General features: G+C 38.0%; 1 protein-coding gene across 1 annotated transcript; it reads right to left on the bottom strand.

The window, feature by feature from the left end:
* Positions 1–2,319: 2,319 nt before the first annotated feature.
* On the bottom strand, positions 2,320–18,229 carry LOC149851530 (protein BONZAI 1-like). The gene is made up of 16 exons (XM_090001132.1): positions 17,901–18,229; positions 16,368–16,415; positions 13,621–13,769; positions 13,425–13,473; positions 7,224–7,280; positions 5,819–6,004; positions 5,594–5,728; positions 5,450–5,511; positions 5,250–5,346; positions 5,045–5,159; positions 4,844–4,920; positions 4,626–4,763; positions 3,921–4,085; positions 3,731–3,844; positions 2,795–2,891; positions 2,320–2,657 (listed from the first exon to the last, which is right to left on the bottom strand). The coding sequence occupies exons 1-16, from the start codon at positions 18,048–18,050 to the stop codon at positions 2,548–2,550; spliced, it is 1,749 nt and encodes a 582-aa protein (XP_089857258.1). The 5' UTR covers positions 18,051–18,229; the 3' UTR covers positions 2,320–2,547.
* Positions 18,230–20,787: the final 2,558 nt, after the last annotated feature.

Below are 20,787 nucleotides of genomic sequence, written 5' to 3'. Positions count from 1 at the left end.
GGTGGTACGAAGGGGTGTCAAAGAGAGGATTTTGAAAGTTCAAAAAAATGGTCATTAATCGACTTGATTAGTCGACTAAAAAGGTGTCAGTCGACTGAAAACAAGTATCATTAGACTAATTTTTAAATCAGTCGACTACTGTGTCTAGCCGAAAGGATATTTAAAAAAATTGAATTCAAAATTTTGAAAATTAGTTAACTAAAGAAAAATTAGTCGACTGATGAAAATTATCAGTAGACTGAAAATTTTTAGTCGACTTCTGTGAAATTTTTCAAAAATCGAACATTTGGGTCAGTCAACTAAAAATAGATTAGTCGACTGATCAGAAAATAGACATTTGGTTTTGAAAAACATGTGAGATAAAATCGGTCGACTAATAAGAGTATTGGTCGACTGATAAAACTAAAAATATAGGTAAAGAGCTTTCTAAGCTGATTTTTGCTAAAGGTTCTTTTAGGAAAGTTTTATTAAGTATTTTTAGGTGTAATGCAAGTGAGATATGCAATCAAAATAAGGCTTTTTTACAAGAATCTAACAATTTAAAGAAATTTATATTTGTAAAATTTTCTTCACGAAATCTTTTCTTGTAATCTGAAGTGAATCCCTCGCTTATGTTACCTGACTAGAGACTGCACAAAAAACCAACATAGCAAGCTCATCGTCTTCATCCCCATGGAAAATCAGCAGAGGAGATCATGATGATGGCCCTGGTTGAGTCCCATAGTGCACATCTCACACGCAAAAGTTCCTTAAAATGATTCGTACTGCACTAGCAGTTAATAAAAAAACAATTATGGTGCTCATCTGCTGAGAATTTCCAATCAAGATTTTATCCTTTAGCTGTCAGCCTTGGGACTGTGCAAGCTGTTTCAAAAGGAAGATCTAATAACTGATCTTGATGAAAGAAGGAAGCAAAAGAAAAATAGATCCTTACTTCTGCGTCACTGAATGATTTATCTCCTCATTCCCTTTCTTTGTTTAAATAATTTTATTTTTTACCTGAAAACAAAGATCCTTCTCACTCCCCCATCGACTTAGTGATGGTTTCAATGTATCACCAACCACGTGTCATCCAAAGAGCACGTTTGGAAGCAAGAAAAACTTTCATAGGAAAAGTAAATTTTGGCTATAAGAAGTTTTAATATGATAATTCTTTTAAATGAAAATTTTATACTTGTTTGAGTAGCATGAGAGAAATAACATGAAATTTTTTAAAATGAGAGAAAGGAGTGGTGATGGTGGTGGAGCTTCTCCGGTACAGTTTTCCAGAAGGTGGGTGGTAATGGTAGCGGTGAGATGGATGGTGAAAAATCATTATGGAGAGACAGCTTTCCGAGAGGTGGGTGATGGTGAATGATAGTAGTGGTAGTGAGCTGGATAGTGAAAAAACATAGGGAGTAAGTTTTTTCAGGAAGTGAGTGATGGTGAGATGGATGGTGAAAAATCAGGGGTGGTAAACTCTTTCGGCACGGATTTTCAGAAAGTGAGTGATGGTGGGTGGTAGTGGTGATGGCGAGATGAATGGTGAAAAATCATGCAAAAGGCTTTCTGGGAAGTGGTGGTGGTGGGAAGTGTAAATCATCATTCTCTCTTGGTAAAAAAAACATTTCTCCACCTTTAGAGGAATGTTTCCTATCAAAAAATGTAATTTTTAGAAAAACTCTCTTGAAAAAAAACCCTCATTTAGAAGGGTCAAAAAAACCATAGGATTTTTGTACCTTGAATCACTTTTCCTACATCTTTGGCACTCACAAATGTGAGTCAAAGGGATCTTAAAAATCAAGCACTAGGCTCAAGGTGTCCTATCGATGCTCATGAGTTCATATGATTTGTTTGATCCATCAACAGCTCGTTTATATCATTAATTGGTAAATTGTTCATATCATTAATTGGTAAATTGTTCTATACATCATTATCATCAAGCTTTACCTAAACTATATGAAAGCTTTGTAAGTCTTGTTTTTCCATTCATGTCTATCCAAAGCTTCACTTTATGAACCTTCCTGTCATCTCCAACTCCTTCCAAATCTTTCAGTGGTCTTCCTCCTTTTCTAATTCATTCTATTTGTATCATGTTAACCTTTCTCACAGGAGTCATACAACATGGGAATAAAAAGTCAAGTTTCAGCCCTTCATGTTAGAAACAAGTCAAATTCTGTAGTATCAACATTTCATCAGGTTGTCTTTTGTTGTCTAATCATTTTGAATTTTCCTTTTATACTTTTGTACTGGTAAGGGTCTGCCTAACCCCATCTAGTGTATCCCCCCCAAAGAAGCATTAGTATAGGCATCTTAGAATCTGCTTTGGATCAAGCATAATTACCAAACTTCAGAATCCATATTATTTTCCTTCCTTAAATCTCGGTTCCTACAGAAATAAAAATGCTAAAAATGGAGGACATTCACAGGGATAACATAACATATTCAAATCAATCTTGAGGACAAGTGAAAAGAGAAACGAAAGATAAAAACAATGACAGACGCACAAATGGACAGTGCCCAAAAAAATATAACGTGGTCTGTTGCATCACTATCACTATATACAATCTAGTTGGTTTCATTCACGCCATGGGGCTGGATGTTCCTGCTCCTCATGTAGCTAAGAAACTGTGTTGGCAATTCTGCCAGCAATGACTGAAGTATTGAGGTCTCTCCACCTACAAGATGAGGCCACAAAGGAAGAAACGATCCCAGTAAAAAATATTTTCAGGTTTAAGAAATCAAGTCCGATAAGAAGTTTTTTTATGATCAGTCAGAACTAAGAATGCCAAACATTGTATGTGAAAAAACTCACCGTGTACATCCCGTAGTGGAACAAACTGAACAATGTCTCGTGTAGCTATGCGTCCGGTAGAACTCTCAAGTCTCTCCCCTTTATCTGCGTCTAGGATCTGCAAAGAACATCATGTCATAAGAGTGCTGACAAAGAAGCTAAACCATTGATCTGATAGATAATCTATTGCATTGAGTTTCAAAGGTAGATTTGGACTCTGAACTCGAACCTAGAACCATGAGACACCTGAGGCCACATCACCAAGTTAGTTCACATAAGAAGCCAGGTTCCACATGTCCAAGTTAGACCCAGCAGACCAGATTCAAGTAACTGACTGAAGTAACCATAGCCGAACTTGGCACAAGTCATTTGGGTTAGTTCGCATCACAAGTCTATGCCCCCCGGTGGGTTGGATCATGGATGAGTCTCAAGCCGGATTGTCCAGACAGTCCCAGCCAACTAAATTTAACCTGGGTTGACAATAGATTTGTGTCTTCCAGAGGCCAATACGAGTCTTCAGGGTTGGTTCACAGCTGAACACATTCAAATTGTTATAGAAGTCTCAAGTCAGGTGTAAAGAGAGGGTCCCAAATAGCCAAGTTAGATTCATAATTCACATTCAATTCAACAATTTGCAACTTATGTCCAAATACCAGCTAGCTAAGCTAACACTCTAAACTCTGGTAGATGGTCTAAAAAAAGCCACATTGAGTTACAGAAGTTTCAAGCCAAGTGTTAGGAGAGGGGCCCAAATAGCCAGATTAGATTCATAATCCATGCCCAGTTCCTCAGCTCATAATTCAAGTCCAAAAACCAGCAACCTAACACTGAACTCTGGCAGATGGTCTTCCTTTGTTTCCAGAAAACAAAAACATACACCATGCAAAAGATGGAAGGAGAAAAAAAATAACTGCTAACCCCTGATACTAAAAAAAATAATGAAAATACAAGTCATACCTCCATTTCCTTGAAATCAGCACCACCTACTCCAACTATAAGAATTGACAAAGGCAAATCAGATGCTTTGACAACAGCATCCTTAGTTTCCTGGAGGTCCGTGATGACTCCATCCTGGACAGATTTGCAACTTAAGATCAGAACAAAGAAACAGACTGACTAGAGTAGAGTAATTTATTATAAGCCATACCGTTATTATAAGCAAAACAAAGTACTTCTGTCTGTCGCTTGTCAAAGATTGACTGGCTATTAGCGCTGCTTTGTTGATAATGGGACCAAAAAGTGTTGGCCCAGCAAGTGATACATTGTGAAGTGCACTTGTATATGCAGACATGATGCCATGTATTCCTTCCACCTATCATATTAAAATCATAACAATGACCACTTATCAGAAGAATATGACAAACAGTCTTGCCACACTAACTTTTTTGATGAAATAATAGGCATTCAATTTGAATGGAGAATCAAGGCCCTACCCAAGTCTCACGATTTAATGTGCTGTCTTGCCTATACTTTTTGTTAGTAATCAACATAAAAAATAAATAAATTCACAATATAAAGTATACATTTATTATATTGCAAAAATGTTCATAGAACAAGGCACTGCTATACATACATGATTCATAATTGCCTAAAATGCTCCTGAGGAAACGTAGGATCTGCAAGCATTAAGAAGACCTCTCTCTCTCTCTCTCCATTTAAAAAAAAAAAAAGAGAACCAGTGTGTTTTACCCATTATATTTCCTAATGTTCCATGACAGTAGACGTCTACCAACAAGCTTGAACAAGGATTTCATGGAAAACTTTCATAATGATATGCATATCCTAAAGTTAAGGCAGGCAGGTGCTTATCATGGTCAGTTTTATAGTAGAGGTATACTGTTCCAAACCTCACCTCAGAATGGTGCGTGCTTCCATTCAAATTGAAGCAGTGAGACACTGGACCGTCAATTGGCCTGGCTCCAAAACCCCAGGCAGGAAAGCGCTTATCAGTATCATAGAACTGCAACACCTCTCCAACCTCTAATATTGCCTTCCAAAAAGTACCCGGTGAACATGTTATGAGGATGCTGAATAACTAGTTGAAACCTAAAATTTAGAGATAATTCTTACTCGCTGATAAGCATTCGGCCTCCCATTATGGTCAATATAATGTAAAGAATCTGGAAGCTGAGGATTACCATTTGAAGCTGACAAGAAAATAATTCCAAAATCACAATATGCAAACTTGAAGACTAAGATCCAACAGTCATGAATATACTATTTATCAAGCAAGTAGAATCATTTCAAAGACAGCAGAATAATAGTATCTACCTGTGAAGTCAATAGCCACCATGAAATTTAGCTCACATCCACCAGTAATATAATCCAAAAAACTATGTTGCACACTCTCATGAAACTTATCAACAAACAACTTTCCCTTTAGTACCTGATAAAGGGTTATTACAAAATTGGTAAACAAGATTCTTGGGATAAATTTAATAGAAAAGACTTTCCCGAGCTCATGATCAACAAAAACCTTGTTGTTGTGGCCATCAGTAGCAGGTAGGAAAAAATTCTCCCCAGCGTGCTCATTGTAAATCCTTTCCAAGTCTGCCAGTGATTTCAGCATTTTCCTATCAATTATAGAATTAATGAAGATTATATGCACCATACGAACAATGACAAAAGCTTATAGAAACAGATGAAAGACAAAAAGGTATTTGAGCCTTTCATTACCCAATCAAGCTATGCCTGCCAGTGGAATTGAAGTCATAGCATTCTATAATTAACGGGTTATCCTGTAAGAAATAATACTGAGTTAGGTGGTCAAAAGTTTGAATTAACATGAAAACTAAGTACAGAAAAGTAGAGTATGTTTGCCTTGCTTCCAATTTGTTGTAGATTCAAAAACACTGGTTTCCATGTAGGATTCAGATCATTCTTTTTCACCTCTGTCTTGCAAATTGGAACAGATGATCCACTTTCCACAATTTTTGATATTAACAAAAAGGGATCCTGTCAGGGAGAATGTTCAAGGTTCTTTTTTATTATCAAAGTTAACACAATCATAGAATTTCTATTTTTAAGTTTTCTGAATATGCATACACTCTTTGAAAGAAGATCCTTATTTTCAAGATCAGAACATCGCAATATCAACTCAACTACTGTCTTTGAGCTGATACATTCTTCAGCATGGATAGTAAGCTGCCCTAAGCTTTTGGAATCAGTTCCTTTGTGTTCTTCAGCAGGTTCAAGCTTTGCTGTGAATGACCTCGGAGATTTAGTCACTATCTGGAAAATAAAAGGAATAAAGAAACTTGATCATGTAAAGGTATCAAACAGTAAGAAAACACCTGCAAATTCTTTATGTAACTATTTTGGGCAGCGTAAGGCTCAGGCTTTGAGGACACAAATCAAATCCCAGTCTGCCATGTCACAGGGAAAAAACTAAAGAGTAGAAGATAAAGAACCACCATCTACCACTTCAATGCTTATATTTGTGCACTGTGTGGTAGTGCATACGTGTATTCGTGTATGTGTTTTATGATTCTGAGTCACAGTACAATATGGTTATGACAACAAATGATGTATATGTCAGGAAGATAAAGGTGAATTAGAAATAACACAAGTCATCATTTTCAAGTTAACCTTAGCACATAAAAATGGTAAATATACATGTCAAACACATTCTAAGTGTTAGTTTTGGCTTTTAAGTTTGCATCACTGCAATCAAAGAGTTTACCAAGATAACAAATTATGTTGCAATACCAATATTAATAATTTATACAGGCACTCGACTACTGGCTGACTATGTTTGGCTGGCCAAGGCTTCAGCACACACCATTTGGCAAAGGCCTCCAGGTCAGTCCATTCTCACCAGGGTAATAGGTTACTTGTCATTAGTACCAAGTGCCAAAAGAACCTGGTGAATTGCAGTAGGATCACTTGCATTAAAACAAACAAAAACAATTTCAATCAGTGGATTACGGATTTCAGGTTACAGCACAAGTAGAGAAGTTTGTAACTATGCAGCCAGAGAGTAAACCTATCAGGCCTGCACAGCTTGATGACCAGCCTTATTTAAACAAATAGTGAGGGTCACAATACAAAAGACTATCTCAAATATGGAAAGTAAAAGTAAGCTTCATATGCTCAGTACTATGATAATTCAAGCAAAACTTCATTCAAGCATATAAAAATAATAATAATCCAGGAAGTCACAAGCCAAAAATGCAGTGCCTGACCTTAGATCATGTGGTCATAGCAACTCTGAAAAAAGAAGAGAAGTTAAAGAAACTCATCTATTTTACCCTTCAACAAAGAAGGATCTGATGAATCCAAAAGGTGAATAGTAAGAATGAAATATGCAACTCATTGTCTGATAATTAAAGCATTTTCATGACATTCAAAATTCTGTTTTTATAGAAATCCATCTGAATCCAGATATTAAACACATTTTTTAGACCATTTATAATGACCCCCATTCTAAGGACTACAAACAAAGGCTGACCTCAGATAGAATGCAAGTAGCCTGTCCAAGAAACTGCTGATCCTCCAGTTGAAGTGTCTGCTTGAAGCCATAAAACCAAGGCCAAGTTAAAATTTTGGGAATTATGTGTGTGTGTGTGTGTGTGTGTGCAGATAGTTTAACTCGCCATAAAGAAAACCTACTCTCAGAAAAAAAATAGAATAAAATTAAAGACATGCCAAGTACTATCTGTTAAATAATGTAACATAATTCAATATGTAATCTCATAGTTGTAGTTTACTTTTAAGTTTAGTTAGGATTAGGTTAGTTTATTTAACTAGGTTAGGTTTCTTTTTCTTTTTTAGTTTAGCTTTTGGACTTATTTGGCTTTATGCTTTTTTGACCAAAGTCAAAAAGCATAAAGTAGAGAGAGTTGTTGGACTCCCAACAGCTCTATTTAGAGCCGTTGGGAGCCCAACACTCCCTCATTCCCTCTCTCCCTTGTATTATAAATATGGGGTGTTACCCCCTTATAACTTACACTTTTGTAAAGCCCTCTTTTGGGACCCAACATATTGAAGTTGATATTTTTTTACGTTTGTGCATTTGTATCCGTGCCTTTGTGCACTTGTGAGAGTTCTCCTTTTATGCCTTTGTGCATTTGTATCCGTGCCTTTGTGCACTTGTGAGAGTTCTCCTTTTATGCCTTTATGCACACTTTGTGTTTCTAGTATTGTGTTTATACAGAAAATCCTTTTTTTATAGAGATTTTCACATAGTATCAGAGCAAGGTTGTTTGAGAAGGAAAGTCTTGTGATTCTTCACAATATTGAGTGCCTCGAAAAGCATGCCTTCAATTTTTTCGAGATTGGCGTGAAGACTTCTCTTCATCAAATATTTTGGAAGATTACTACAACAAGTAAGAGTTAAAATCTCTTTGTGGTACGCATTTTTCTCATTCATCTTATCTCTCTAATGGGTGAAAAAGACTCTCATTTCTCTCTTGGCTTTAAGCTCAATGGTTCCAATTATCATGTATGGGCCGGAAATATGGAAGCTCATATTAAAGGAAATGGGCTTTGGGGATATGTTCAAGGTTCCATAACGGAACCCGAACCAAAAATTACGATGGTTGAAAGAGGAGAAATCAAAATTCTTGAAGGAGAAGAAAGACAAAAAGCTCTTGAAGAATATTCAAAGAAACATGAGGAAGGGGAAATGAGAAACTTCAAGATCCTATCTTGGATCTTCTCATCCGTTGAAACCAAGATCAATGCCAATATCATCAAATTCAAGAAAGCCTCCGAAGCTTGGCATTATCTTGAAAAGATGTATACTTCACGAGACTTATCTCACAAGTACTATCTTCAAAAGAGGGCCTTGACCTTACAACAAAATGAGATGTCTATTCGTGAGTACTTTGCTGAATTATCCTCTATTTGGGATGAGTTTGCCATGCTTGAGCCCAAGTGGAGTGGCGAAGCTATTGAACTTAGATACAAGCAATTAGAGGAAGATCACTTCTTTAACTTCCTAAATGGTCTTCGACCCGAATTTGAACAAATTCGGTCCTCTCTTCTATCTTCTTTCACATCTCCTTCCATTGAAGATGTTATTACCAAGTTAAGTGGAGAGGAAACTCGTATGGGCATTAGCAAGCAAAATCCAAGTGTTCTTGCAATGCCCACAAATCAAGATGAATGTGATGGAGCTAATGTCGTGTCTAGGCCTGGCAACAACTTGAGGACATATAAACCTCCTCACTTTAAAAACCAAAATCAAGGATACAATGGTGGTCAAGGCGGAAGAAGGGACAATAGCAAAATTGTGTGCCACTTTTGCAAGGAACCCAGTCACATCAAACCGGTTTGTCCTAAATGGAAGAAACTACTTGCAATGGCAACCACATCTTAATCACAAAAAGAGGAATCTACAAGTGGAGCTCTCTCTCTAAATCAAATTATGGAAGCTCTTCAACCTCTTCTTAAGGGAGCTATTTCCGGTGCCGCCGTATCCACTCCTTCTCCTCCAGGTAAAACTTCTTGGCTTTTAGATTCGGGTGCATCTTTTCATATGTCTTCAAACATCTCTTCTCTTTCTGAATATTCTAAAAGTTTATCACCATCTTTTGTTTCAACTGCGGATGGCACTTCTCTTGAAATTAAGGGGATTGGAAACTTTGAAACTCAAAATTTTTTTATTCCCAAAATTAGATTTATACCTAAATTGAATTTGAACTTACTTTCCGTCTCTCAACTCTCGGACCTTGGATGTGACATTCAATTTTCATCTAATAAGTGTTTAATACAGGATCACCGGTCCGAGAAGTTGATTAGGGAAGGCTCTAGGAAGGGAGACTTGTACTATGTGGATTCTCTCCAAATCCCTAAAACCCCTTTTTGTAATGTGGCCCAACATAAAGACATAAATGTTTGGCACAAAAGACTTGGTCATCCCAACATCACCAAGTTATCCTATTTGCATTTTATTAAAAATCTTTGTAAAAATACTTTCTCTTGTAATGATTGTATTCTTGGAAAAATGAGAAGTATGCCTTTTGAACAAAGATCTATGTTTACCACAAAACCTTTTGAAATTGTTCATTCGGATGTTTGGGGACCAGCACCCGTCATATCCAAGGGAGGCTTTGCCTATTATGTGATTTTTGTAGATGATTTTTCTCGATATTGTTGGATATATTTCCTTAAACATAAGCACAAAGTGTTTTCATGTTTTAAATCATATCATATGATAATTAAGAATCAATTTAATAGTAATTTAAAGATTTTTAGGACCGATTCCGGAGTCGAATATCTTTCCAATGAATTTAAGAAATATCTTGAAGACTATGGTATTGTCCATCAAAGATCGTGTCCTAAGACCCCACAACAAAATGGGTTAGCCGAAAGGAAGCATAGGCATATCATTGAAACCACTAGAACCCTTCTTATTTCCCAAAGTATTCCAAAAAAAATTTGGGCCGAAGCGGCTCTTGCTTCAGTTTATCTTATTAATCGTCTTTCATCCAAAAATTTAGATAAAATCTCTCCTTTCGAAACTCTATATGAAAAAGAACCCGATTATAATAGATTGAGAGTTTTTGGTTGTAAGTGCTTTGTCCTTACAGATAAGAATGATAAACTCTCACCTAAAGCCATTCCTTGTGCTTTTCTTGGCTACTCCGAAACCCAAAAAGGGTTTCGATGTTATGATACTAAAAATGATAAGTTATATGTCTCAAGGAATGTAACATTTTTAGAAAATGATAGTGGTTTTGAAAAGAATGAATCTCATTTAGAAATTGCTGACTATTCCTTTCTCTTTGATATTTTATCTAAAGATGATGATATCTCTAGTGATGATGAATCAACATATAACAGTGACAATGAAGTGGTTGAAATCAACAATAACTCTAACCCTACTACCTCTCAAGAAGAAAATATAACTAGAGACCCTATCACCTATACTCATAGAGATAGACTCCCCTTTAGAAGTGCTATTGAGCAATATAGTGAACCTAGCGAATCTATCCCCTCACATGATTCAAATCCTAGAAGAACCGAGAGAACTAGAAGAACTCCCTCTAGATTCGTATCTTTTGATTCTTTCTCTCCTAAATATCGGGCTTGCTTAAGTGCCATTCACTCATATTTTGAACCAAAAAATTTTGAAGATGTCAAACGATGTATTGAATGGAGAGAAGCCATGGAGAATGAACTCAAAGCGCTTAGGAAAGCAAACACTTGGGAATTTCAAACGCTTCCCAGTGGAAAGAAAACTATAGGATGCCGATGGGTGTTCAAAGTCAAAACAAAGAGTGATGGTTCTCTTGAGAGGTATAAAGCTCGTCTTGTAGCTAAAGGGTATAGTCAAGAATATGGGATTGACTATGAAGAGACATTTGCTTCAGTAGCTCGTATGGTTACTGTTAGATGTCTCGTCACCATTGCTTCCATTAGAAAATGGAATATTTACCAAATGGATGTCAAAAATGCATTTCTAAATGATGATCTTAATGAAGAAATCTACATGGATGCTCCACCTGGAATGGAAATTCCTAAAAATAAAGTTCTTCGTCTTCGTAAAGCTCTTTATGGATTGAAACAAGCTCCCAAGGCTTGGCACGATAGGTTTAACAATGTAATGACTGAAAATGGTTTTACTTCATGCTATACTGACACTGCATTGTTTGTTAAGAAATCTGATGCAGGGATTGTTATATTACTGTTATATGTTGATGATATGTTAATAACAAGTGATGATGTCAAAGGAATCAAGAGCATTAAATCTATCCTGACTTCAAGATTTGAAATGTCAGACTTAGGATTTCTGACATATTTTTTGGGAATTGAGGTTGCTTATTCTCACATAGGCTATTTTTTGTCTCAAACTAAACTTGCTTGTGAGATTCTTGACAGATCAGGAATCACAGATGACAAGGTCTGTGAAACTCCTGAAATAGTAGGTTCAAAGATGAAGATTGATGATGGGATTCTCCTAAAAGATCCCCACACCTTACCGGCAACTGGTTTGATCTTTAACGTATCTCAGCATTACGAGGCCTGATATTTCTCATGTTGTACATGTTGCTAGTCAGTTTCAACATGCACCTACTTCAGTTCATATGAGTGTCATTCTCCGCATCATCAGATACATAAAGGGTACAGTAAACAATGGGGTATTTCTATCTTCTTCTTCTGAATTGAATTTAATTGCTTATACTGACTCTGATTGGGGAGGTGACCCAAATAATCGTCACTCCACCACTGGTTTTTGTATTTTTTTAGGGGAATCTTTAATTTCTTGGAGATGCAAGAAACAACATAAGGTCTCACTTTCATCCACAGAAGCCGAATATAGAGTCATGGCATCTACTACCATGGAGATTGTTTGGATTCGCAACTTGCTGGAAGATGTGAATATTCAAGTTCAAGGGCCCACAAAACTATGTTGTGATAATAAAAGTGCAATTTATATTGCAAAAAATCACACATTTCATGAGCGCACGAAGCACATTGAGATGGATTGCCACTATGTTCGTGAAGAATACTTAAGAAGAACTATAGACCTTCCATATGTTACATCAGAATACCAACTAGCAGACTTCTTCACCAAAGCGTTGTGCTCTCCAAGATTTAACTTCCTTCTTGGCAAACTTTCGGTTATGTCACCCTAAGTTTGAGGGGGGGTGTTAAATAATGTAACATAATTCAATATGTAATCTCATAGTTTTAGTTTACTTTTAAGTTTAGTTAGGATTAGGTTAGTTTATTTAACTAGGTTAGGTTTCTTTTTCTTTTTTAGTTTAGTTTTTGGACTTATTTGGCTTTATGCTTTTTTGACCAAAGTCAAAAAGCATAAAGTAGAGAGAGTTGTTGGACTCCCAACAGCTCTATTTAGAGCCGTTGGGAGCCCAACACTCCCTCATTCCCTCTCTCCCTTGTATTATAAATATGGGGTGTTACCCCCTTGTAACTTACACTTTTGTAAAGCCCTCTTTTGGGACCCAACATATTGAAGTTGATATTTTTTTACGTTTGTGCATTTGTATCCGTGCCTTTGTGCACTTGTGAGAGTTCTCCTTTTATGCCTTTGTGCATTTGTATCCGTGCCTTTATGCACTTGTGAGAGTTCTCCTTTTATGCCTTTGTGCACACTTTGTGTTTCTAGTATTGTGTTTATACACAAATTCCTTTTTTTATAGAGATTTTCACACTATCATCTCGCTAAATTCTTGCAGATGTTTTCTGGTTGAGTATTTTATTCATGGTTAAATAAGAGGAGTGGTGCAAGATTTCAGACATGTAAGAGGGTTACAAACATGCATAAAACCCACCAAGGACTAACAATTCAAATAAACCTTCAGGGTGTCCATTTCACATCCAGACATCATAAAAACCCGTCTGCTATTATAAAAGGAAAAATAATAAGAACTTATTTGCATATACATTCACTTCAAATAGCCATAATGGCAAATCATGAACCACGCCAGCCCAGTACTCAACCAAACATCTGATTTTATATGATAAAGGTAAAAAGCCAAGCAAAGAAGAGTTCAATGAAAGAAGTCGCAAAATCAATGCCGCATCACATCAGAAGTTCCGAAACGTATTTAGAAAAGTTAAAAATATTAATTGAACTTCTTGACTGATCAAATTGAAATGCCAATAGAATAGCAATATTTAATATGGACATCCGTTTCCAAAAGCATATGTATGAAAAAGAAAAAGGAAGTCTAATTACCTTCACAGGAACGTTATGAAAGTTTGAGTCGATGTCATACACTTGAAACCTATTACAAAAAAATAAACACAATATTTTGAAGTATTAACAGCAAAAACAGCATAAGATTATAAGTTAAAGATAAAAATATTAAAGGGAACACCAAACACTAGGAATAAAATGAACATAAAAGTGCAGTTGGTTCAATGATGCTTACACCAAAGGTTGGACAACCTCAAAAAGGTAAGTAACAAAAATTTTTGCAACCCAGACTGGATCCAGTGAATTTAATATTACTTCTGTACGACCAAGTTCTTCAAGCTTGCCATCTCTTCTCTTTGAATAGACAACTGCAATAGGATCACTCTACAAAAGTTTTGGAGCAAGAAACATGACGCAACAGAAAGTTGAACATCAATTGGGAGTTCTGGTTTAAGAAGTTCAAGTATATCAAACATACCATAAAAGTTAAATTCATCCAGGATCAAAACAATATAATCAGACTTTTAATTGCAAAAGAGCCAAGGCATTACAAGTGTATCAAATACCAAAATTTCTGCTTATGCTAGAAGCTAACCGCGGCAATAACAGGAAAAGTGCCAAAAGCTGGGCAAGAACAAAAAACGGTTGTACGACATTCATACAAAAACAAACTTCATTGACCTTGTCCAACCGGCCTTGACAAATTTTGACTTAGATAATGTTCTGTAAGAAGTAGAAAGGATGGAAAGAAATTATGTCATCACTCCATTATCAGCTATGAAACTCTTTTTCATTATCATCAAAATGTCCGAGCAAAGTAGAAAAAGCTAGAGAGCCGGATAAAGCAAGCAAACTCCTCACCTTGAGTAATCCTATAGTGAAAAAACAATGCACTCATGACTCAACTGCTTAGAATCAGCGATTTGCTTTTGTTTTGATGGCTTAACCAAATCTAACTATGCTGAATGCTAGTAAAGACAGTGAACCCTTATAAGAAGGGCCTCAATCTCAAGATTCTTTACATTCACAATAGTGAAACATGTGCCCTACAGTTTAGGGTCATGGAATCTTATACTTTCATAAAACTGTGAGTGGGTTATTTGGTTTTTTCATGATGCTTTAGAGTTATATGTTTTATGAGGCAACAGCTAGCAGTCATAACTTTGTTTTAGTCAAGAATAAGATTCATAAATGCATCCTTGTAGCTCAAGAAAGAAAAACAAAATAACACTGCATGCCATGTCCAACACCAATGGTGATAACCCTTTCTTGGTAAATATGGCTAACCTATCATGAACCTTCCTCAGGAAGATGACCATTATATGTGAAAGCAGGTTAGAGTGGACCCGAATAATATGAATTATGAAGCACTTTCACCACTATCACGCCCTTCTTTTTAACCAATATGGTTTTCATCAACAAGTGATGAATAGAGTCTTCACAAATCCAACATTAAAAAGGCATAAGAACGTACAAAATGCTAAAACTCTACAAGTAACATGTTGATGATAGTATACAAACAACTTGATGTACAAAGCAGTTCCACATGATGTGTAAATGACAGGAAGAATAATCAGTCAGTATCTATCATTCTCATAACCCCTCCTCTGAATCCCATCCAAGACTGAGATGGGCCGGACATACACAATTTCTACAGTTTCATAACGATAGATTACATGCAAGACAGTCTGGACTATTTTGGCACTGGCTTAAGCTTTTTTGCTACCAGAAAAACAAAAAGTTACAGAATAAATACAGGAGTATAATATTGATCTTGTCTCCTATGCTACAAAAAGAAATCAATAACTGGTGAATGAAGACAGACAACAACTGCCACACCTCATTGCATGAATGTATGAACCATATCTTACTTCATTGCATGCATCTCGATAACATAGATTAGAACAAAATTAGAACAGACATCACATGCCTCAAAAAAAGGGAAATTTTGAAAATCACACCTAAGTTATTGTTAAAAGCACACCTAAATTTATGTTCAGTCAATCAGAAACAAATTCCCTTCAATTTAAGTTGGGTTATCGTTAAGTTGTTAACCCAAGTTGAGTTAATATGATAAAATCACTGATTTACCAGACCCTCAAAACAATAAACTTTTTTTTAAATAAAAATAAAAAACACACCTAAAGTTTTGGCAACGATCAAAACACACCCAACTTTTGGTAGTTACAACAAGCATTTAATGGCAACTTTGGCAGAAGTAAGCCCTAAGATTTTTTTTATTAAATATGAAAAAGCTTAGGTGTGTTTTTTGTTATTGCCCAAAATTTAGGTCTGTTTTAGAAAATTTTCCACAAAAAAGAAAAAGGATAACTAATCGGGTCTTCTTAATGGCAACGGATCGGGTTTAGTTCGGACCCAGGTGGAACCAGACCTATGGTATCGGGTCCGGAGCCATGTCTAATTAGATCCAACGTAACAGAAACAATACCCAGACCCGATAAGAACTACAAGAACCAGACCCGGTAAAATAATATTTTTTATCATTTTTACAATGAAAATTGCAGGTCTTAATCGAAACTCGGGTCGGGCCAGGGTCTGGTAAAATATTTCACAAACTATACCTGGCTCCATGTATTAACCGGACCTTCAGGTCCAGACCCGGGTCTTAATCGGGTCTTCTTATTTATCACCATACCCGGATCCTATAGGGTTTGGTACATGTCAGGTCGGGTCCAAGTAAACCCAACCCGTTGACACCCATACTTCATGCAAAAACAAAACAACAACCAAGCAAAATGCAGTAGAAAATCAAACTAATAAAGTCAATAGTCATGTTACATGTCATAACAATGACATCTAATAACAAACACAACCACCAGTTTGTAAGTAGGGAAATCCCAAAGTTTCATTATTCAAGGAGACTGATGCAGGAAGCATAAAAGTCGATGCATGCATTCTATTGTACACAAACACAAAGATGTGATGAAATATTTATAATGTATTTCGAGAGACAATACAGACCTTGGAAAGCACATCACGATCTCGTAAATTTGACGCAGACAGAGATAACTGCATCCAAGTTTAGAACAAGTGAAATCAAAATCCCATCTAAACAAACACCAAACTTAAACAACAGAAAAAACAAATAACAAAAGTTCAAATGTTGTCAACTTGAGATTTTATTTCAGAGCTAGTGGATCAATAGCTACACGGTTAATCTCCTCTTATGCTGTGCACATCTTGTTTCCCAGTCATGTTGTCAACAACAAACTCCAATTTCCAACTGCATCAACCTGCTCATAAGAATGTTTCTAACACCTACATGAATTCCGAAGCCCTTTAATCGCTAAGTTCTAACTTCCAGCTGATAGAGTGACCATTGAACACATTAGTTCATCTCCCATCAGCATAACTGAAACTGTTTAGTGCCTCTTGCTTGTGGAAGTGGATACAGACCCCATGGAATCCAAATTTTCTTTTGACACCATAGCAGTCCCAATAAACATGAAATGGAGAAATGGCATCCTTCACCAATATTCGAGGACAAATACCGCAATATTCATTTTTTACAGAATACAGGTTGACATTTCAAGTAAGAAAACAAAATCCTTTATTCATGCTACAGGCTTCCCATCTCACCACAAATACAACACACTATCGCTCTCAAAAACATGCGCTTAGATAATCATGATCCTAACCCAATTCCAACGTTGAGTGCATCCCAAGACCAAAATAAGAAATCGTGAAACTAACAATTCATCCAACATGGGTCAAAATTGAAAGCAGATAATACATACTGAACTCCACCTCAGCAACTTCCTTGCCGATTCTTCCCATATGTTTGCAACCATTCGACCTTCTAGTCACACCATGTCGACCAGGCCGTCGAGTTCAGATTGCGACAGGCGAGCTGCTGCAGAATCCTCCAACAGCGGGTAATCCATAGATTCATTCACCAAATCCAATGAACTCTGGGATGGAAAACCCGTTTCCGTACATGCATCAAAAACGTGCCATCCTAATCTTTCTTGTAACATGATTCCTTCATGAATCTTCCGCACGAGTCACATTTTAAACAAGCACCCAGTCCCATACACGAATCCCAACATGCAACCTGCAACAGCACCCCTGATCGCAATTCTCCAGCAAATTTATTCTCCGAACCCAGATAATCACATGTAATGCAGATATCCCCAAAGCACTCTTTCAATCAAGCTTGATTCCACAAGGAACACCGCTCCGCGCGAACAAGAGACGAAAACCACCTCTTTAATGTCCTACTTCGATCACCAAACGCATATCGACATCGAGAGAGAAATAGTTCTTATCACGGTGGGCCATAAGCATCATATTTGAAGATCAAATCATCAAAGCGCCTCAAACAACAAATAAGAACAACAAAAGAGTAGAAGATAAAACCTGAATCCTTACGAAATCGAAAAAGAAAACTCGAAACCAAGGGCGCGAAAAGCCAATTTCAAATCCACAGAGAGGGAAGATCATAAAAAGCCGAACGGGGAAAACGCAGAGACTATCGGAATTCTCGGGGCTCACCTCGATCTGCGATAAGAGGCCATGGGCGCCGCGCGCCCTGAAGAAGTATTCGACGGCGTCGTTGGAGTCGGCTCCGCTACCGGCGGCCTCGCTCCGGCCAGCGCCCACCGCCTGAGTCCCGGCGGCACCATCGGAGCAGCAATTCCCCATCGTCTTCGCCTCCGCCCCCCCCCCCGCTTCCTTCCCTACTCCCAATCCACCACGCAACACCACCAACCACAGAGGAAGAGGACGCTTCCGAGGGAAGCAAGCAATCCCCCGAGAGTGGAAGGAAACTCCGAATTCCCCGAATCCTCACTCTCACTCACCGCCTTCCTTAAATGGAGGACGGCTTCCTTCACCGGAACGCGCTTTCAAAAACCGATGTGGGCCCATCGCCATAACGCTTTTACTGGAATACCCTTCGGAATTCTCAAAAGTGACAGGGAACGGAAACGGGTCGGATCGATATTGGAGAGGATGGGGGTTGATCCGTAGCCAGATGCCTTTAATGTGGATCAGATGTAGATGGGAGTGGATTATGGATCGGATATAGGTAGGTGCCATGCCGGTTCAATGGACTTCACTTATGGGGCTGTGAGCTACCAGGCCGGTTCAATGGGCTTCACTTATTTATTAATTTTTAATAAAAAAAATTTAAAAAATAACTGTCGCATAGCAACTTGGTAACTATTACTATTTACCTAATGGGTAAATATTTGGCTACTAATGAAGGTACAAACTAATGAGTAGAAATCACTTTTTTTATTTAAATAAATACTGATTTTTTTTTGTAAATAAAATTTTATGAATGTGATCTAAATGGTTTGTTCAGTAGGAAACTTGTTTTGAACCATGCTATTATGTTAAGTAACCAGGTTTTTAAAAGGGTTCAAAAATCAACGGCCTACAATGTGTCAAAATTTCATAACTCAAAAGATCGAGCTAGCAAACAAGCCATGTTAGAACACATCTGGGTGGTTAGATTGAATTGATGCAACTTGCACCTATGATTTCTAGCTCATTAGTTTCATACCTTCATTAGTAGCCAATATTTATCCTTAATTAGTTAATGTAATTTTATGAAAACTAAAAAGATAATTAATTGGGTTCATAAGAAGTTGAGAACTTGTAAATTATTTTGTGTCCATCTTCAATCATCAAAAGGCTGAGACATCAACATCTGCCTAGAATAATATTACTCCACACCCCCAAAAGGGCTCTGTAGAGCAGCCTAGGTAGGCTTGCAATTGGCATCAAGGTATTCAAGCTAAAAGACGTCGAGAGTTGGATACCTGGAATGTGTGCGCTGCTGCAAGGGCAAAGCAGCAAGCTCCCTAGTGGGCAAGGAACATAACCCTGTCAACTGGCTGGTCCAGGCTTCCATAAAAACTCAAACCTGGGTGTGATTCATGAGTAAATTATTAAGCTGATGCACTTAAACTGGGCCGGAACACATAGGAGTGGACGTCAGGCCCAGCCTGACCAATAGGGAGCTGACAGGACAGAGCTCTGCCCGACTCAGTTAAAATTGAGATCAAGTCCAGCTCGGGTCAAGCCTTGTCAATTTTGCACATGGGCCCAATACGACTTTGTTTAAAACTGGGCTGCAAAGTGCAGCCCGAACCCTATCCAATTTATGCTGGCTACCCGCCGGACGGATGGCACAGCCTCATAGACACAAGAGCGAATCCGGTAAAACGTTGGGTGAGATTAGCAATCTTACCCAGCATTTACAACCACAAAACCCACAGTGGGGTGGGTTTTGTTGTTGTAAACACTGCGTGAGATTGCCAACCTTTAAAAGGAACCATTGTCCTAATGTTGATAAGGGTATTAAGGTCATTTTGATATGCCCTTACACGTTTCTGTCTCCCATACAATTTTCACCACTCAAAAACATAATACTAAATTAGGGATGGCAGTGGACCGGGGGAAAGCGGGGCCCCGCCCCATTTGGACTGGATATGAAGGGCATGAAACGGGGATGGACGTACTCTTTTCCCCACCTCATCCCGTCCCTGCCACTCATCCCCGCCCCGCCACGCCCCACCTCATCCCCGTTTGAACTGGGGATGGAGGACATGAAACGGTGATGAAGGCAGGGGTGGAGGTTAAAATCCATGCCTGCCTGGAGGCGGGGATGGAGGTTCTAATCTTGAGGCGGGGCGAGGGTGGAGACCTTGTCCCCCGCCCCGCCCCGCCCCACTGCCACCCCTATACTAAATCCACCACTCGTCAACTTTGGCTCCCTTGATGGTATAAAGAGGATTTCCCTTTCAGTTTGAGGTCAATAGCATCGCTGTGAATCAGAAATTGCAAGACTTTTCATTGCACTTCCAAAGAAACAGCTTTTGCAGTGCATTGGAAAGAGCACCTTTTCAGCCTTTGGAGTGATCCCACGGCTACGGTTGTGAACAGGTCACCACGGCCGTGGTTGCCCATGAGGTCAACGGGTTCCTTTATCAAGCTGAGGGCCCAGAATCCAATCTCACTGGCTTATGGGATTGCTGTAGATTTATCAAAATTGGGGCATGTAAGTGGCCGAGTCATCAACCGGGAGTTTTTTTTTTCTGAACTATATTGTCCCAATACGAGGTGACGTGCACTGGCAGCTCCAAACAGACGAGGAGTTTTACTCGGCAGGAAAGAGGCCCATTAAGTGACCCAGTTCTCGGTGCTGATTCTTTAGTCAAAAAAAAAGGGAGTTATGAAAAAGTTCAGTTTGATTCAGATATCAGACCGACCCAAAAAACATTATTCCGATTTCATATCGCATGCCAGACTCGATTAACTACATGATTGGACTTGGTTTCTGAAATTTACATCCAGACAATTCAAGAGTCGGTTTCTATAAAATCTAGTATGTAAAACACATCAAGATTTAAAGAAAACATGTAAAAAAATC

This window comes from Nuphar pumila, chromosome 1, assembly GCF_984573655.1.
Source record: "Nuphar pumila chromosome 1, dmNupPumi1.hap1.1, whole genome shotgun sequence".
Lineage (NCBI taxonomy): Eukaryota > Viridiplantae > Streptophyta > Magnoliopsida > Nymphaeales > Nymphaeaceae > Nuphar > Nuphar pumila.
This window is presented reverse-complemented; position numbering and strand designations above follow the sequence as displayed.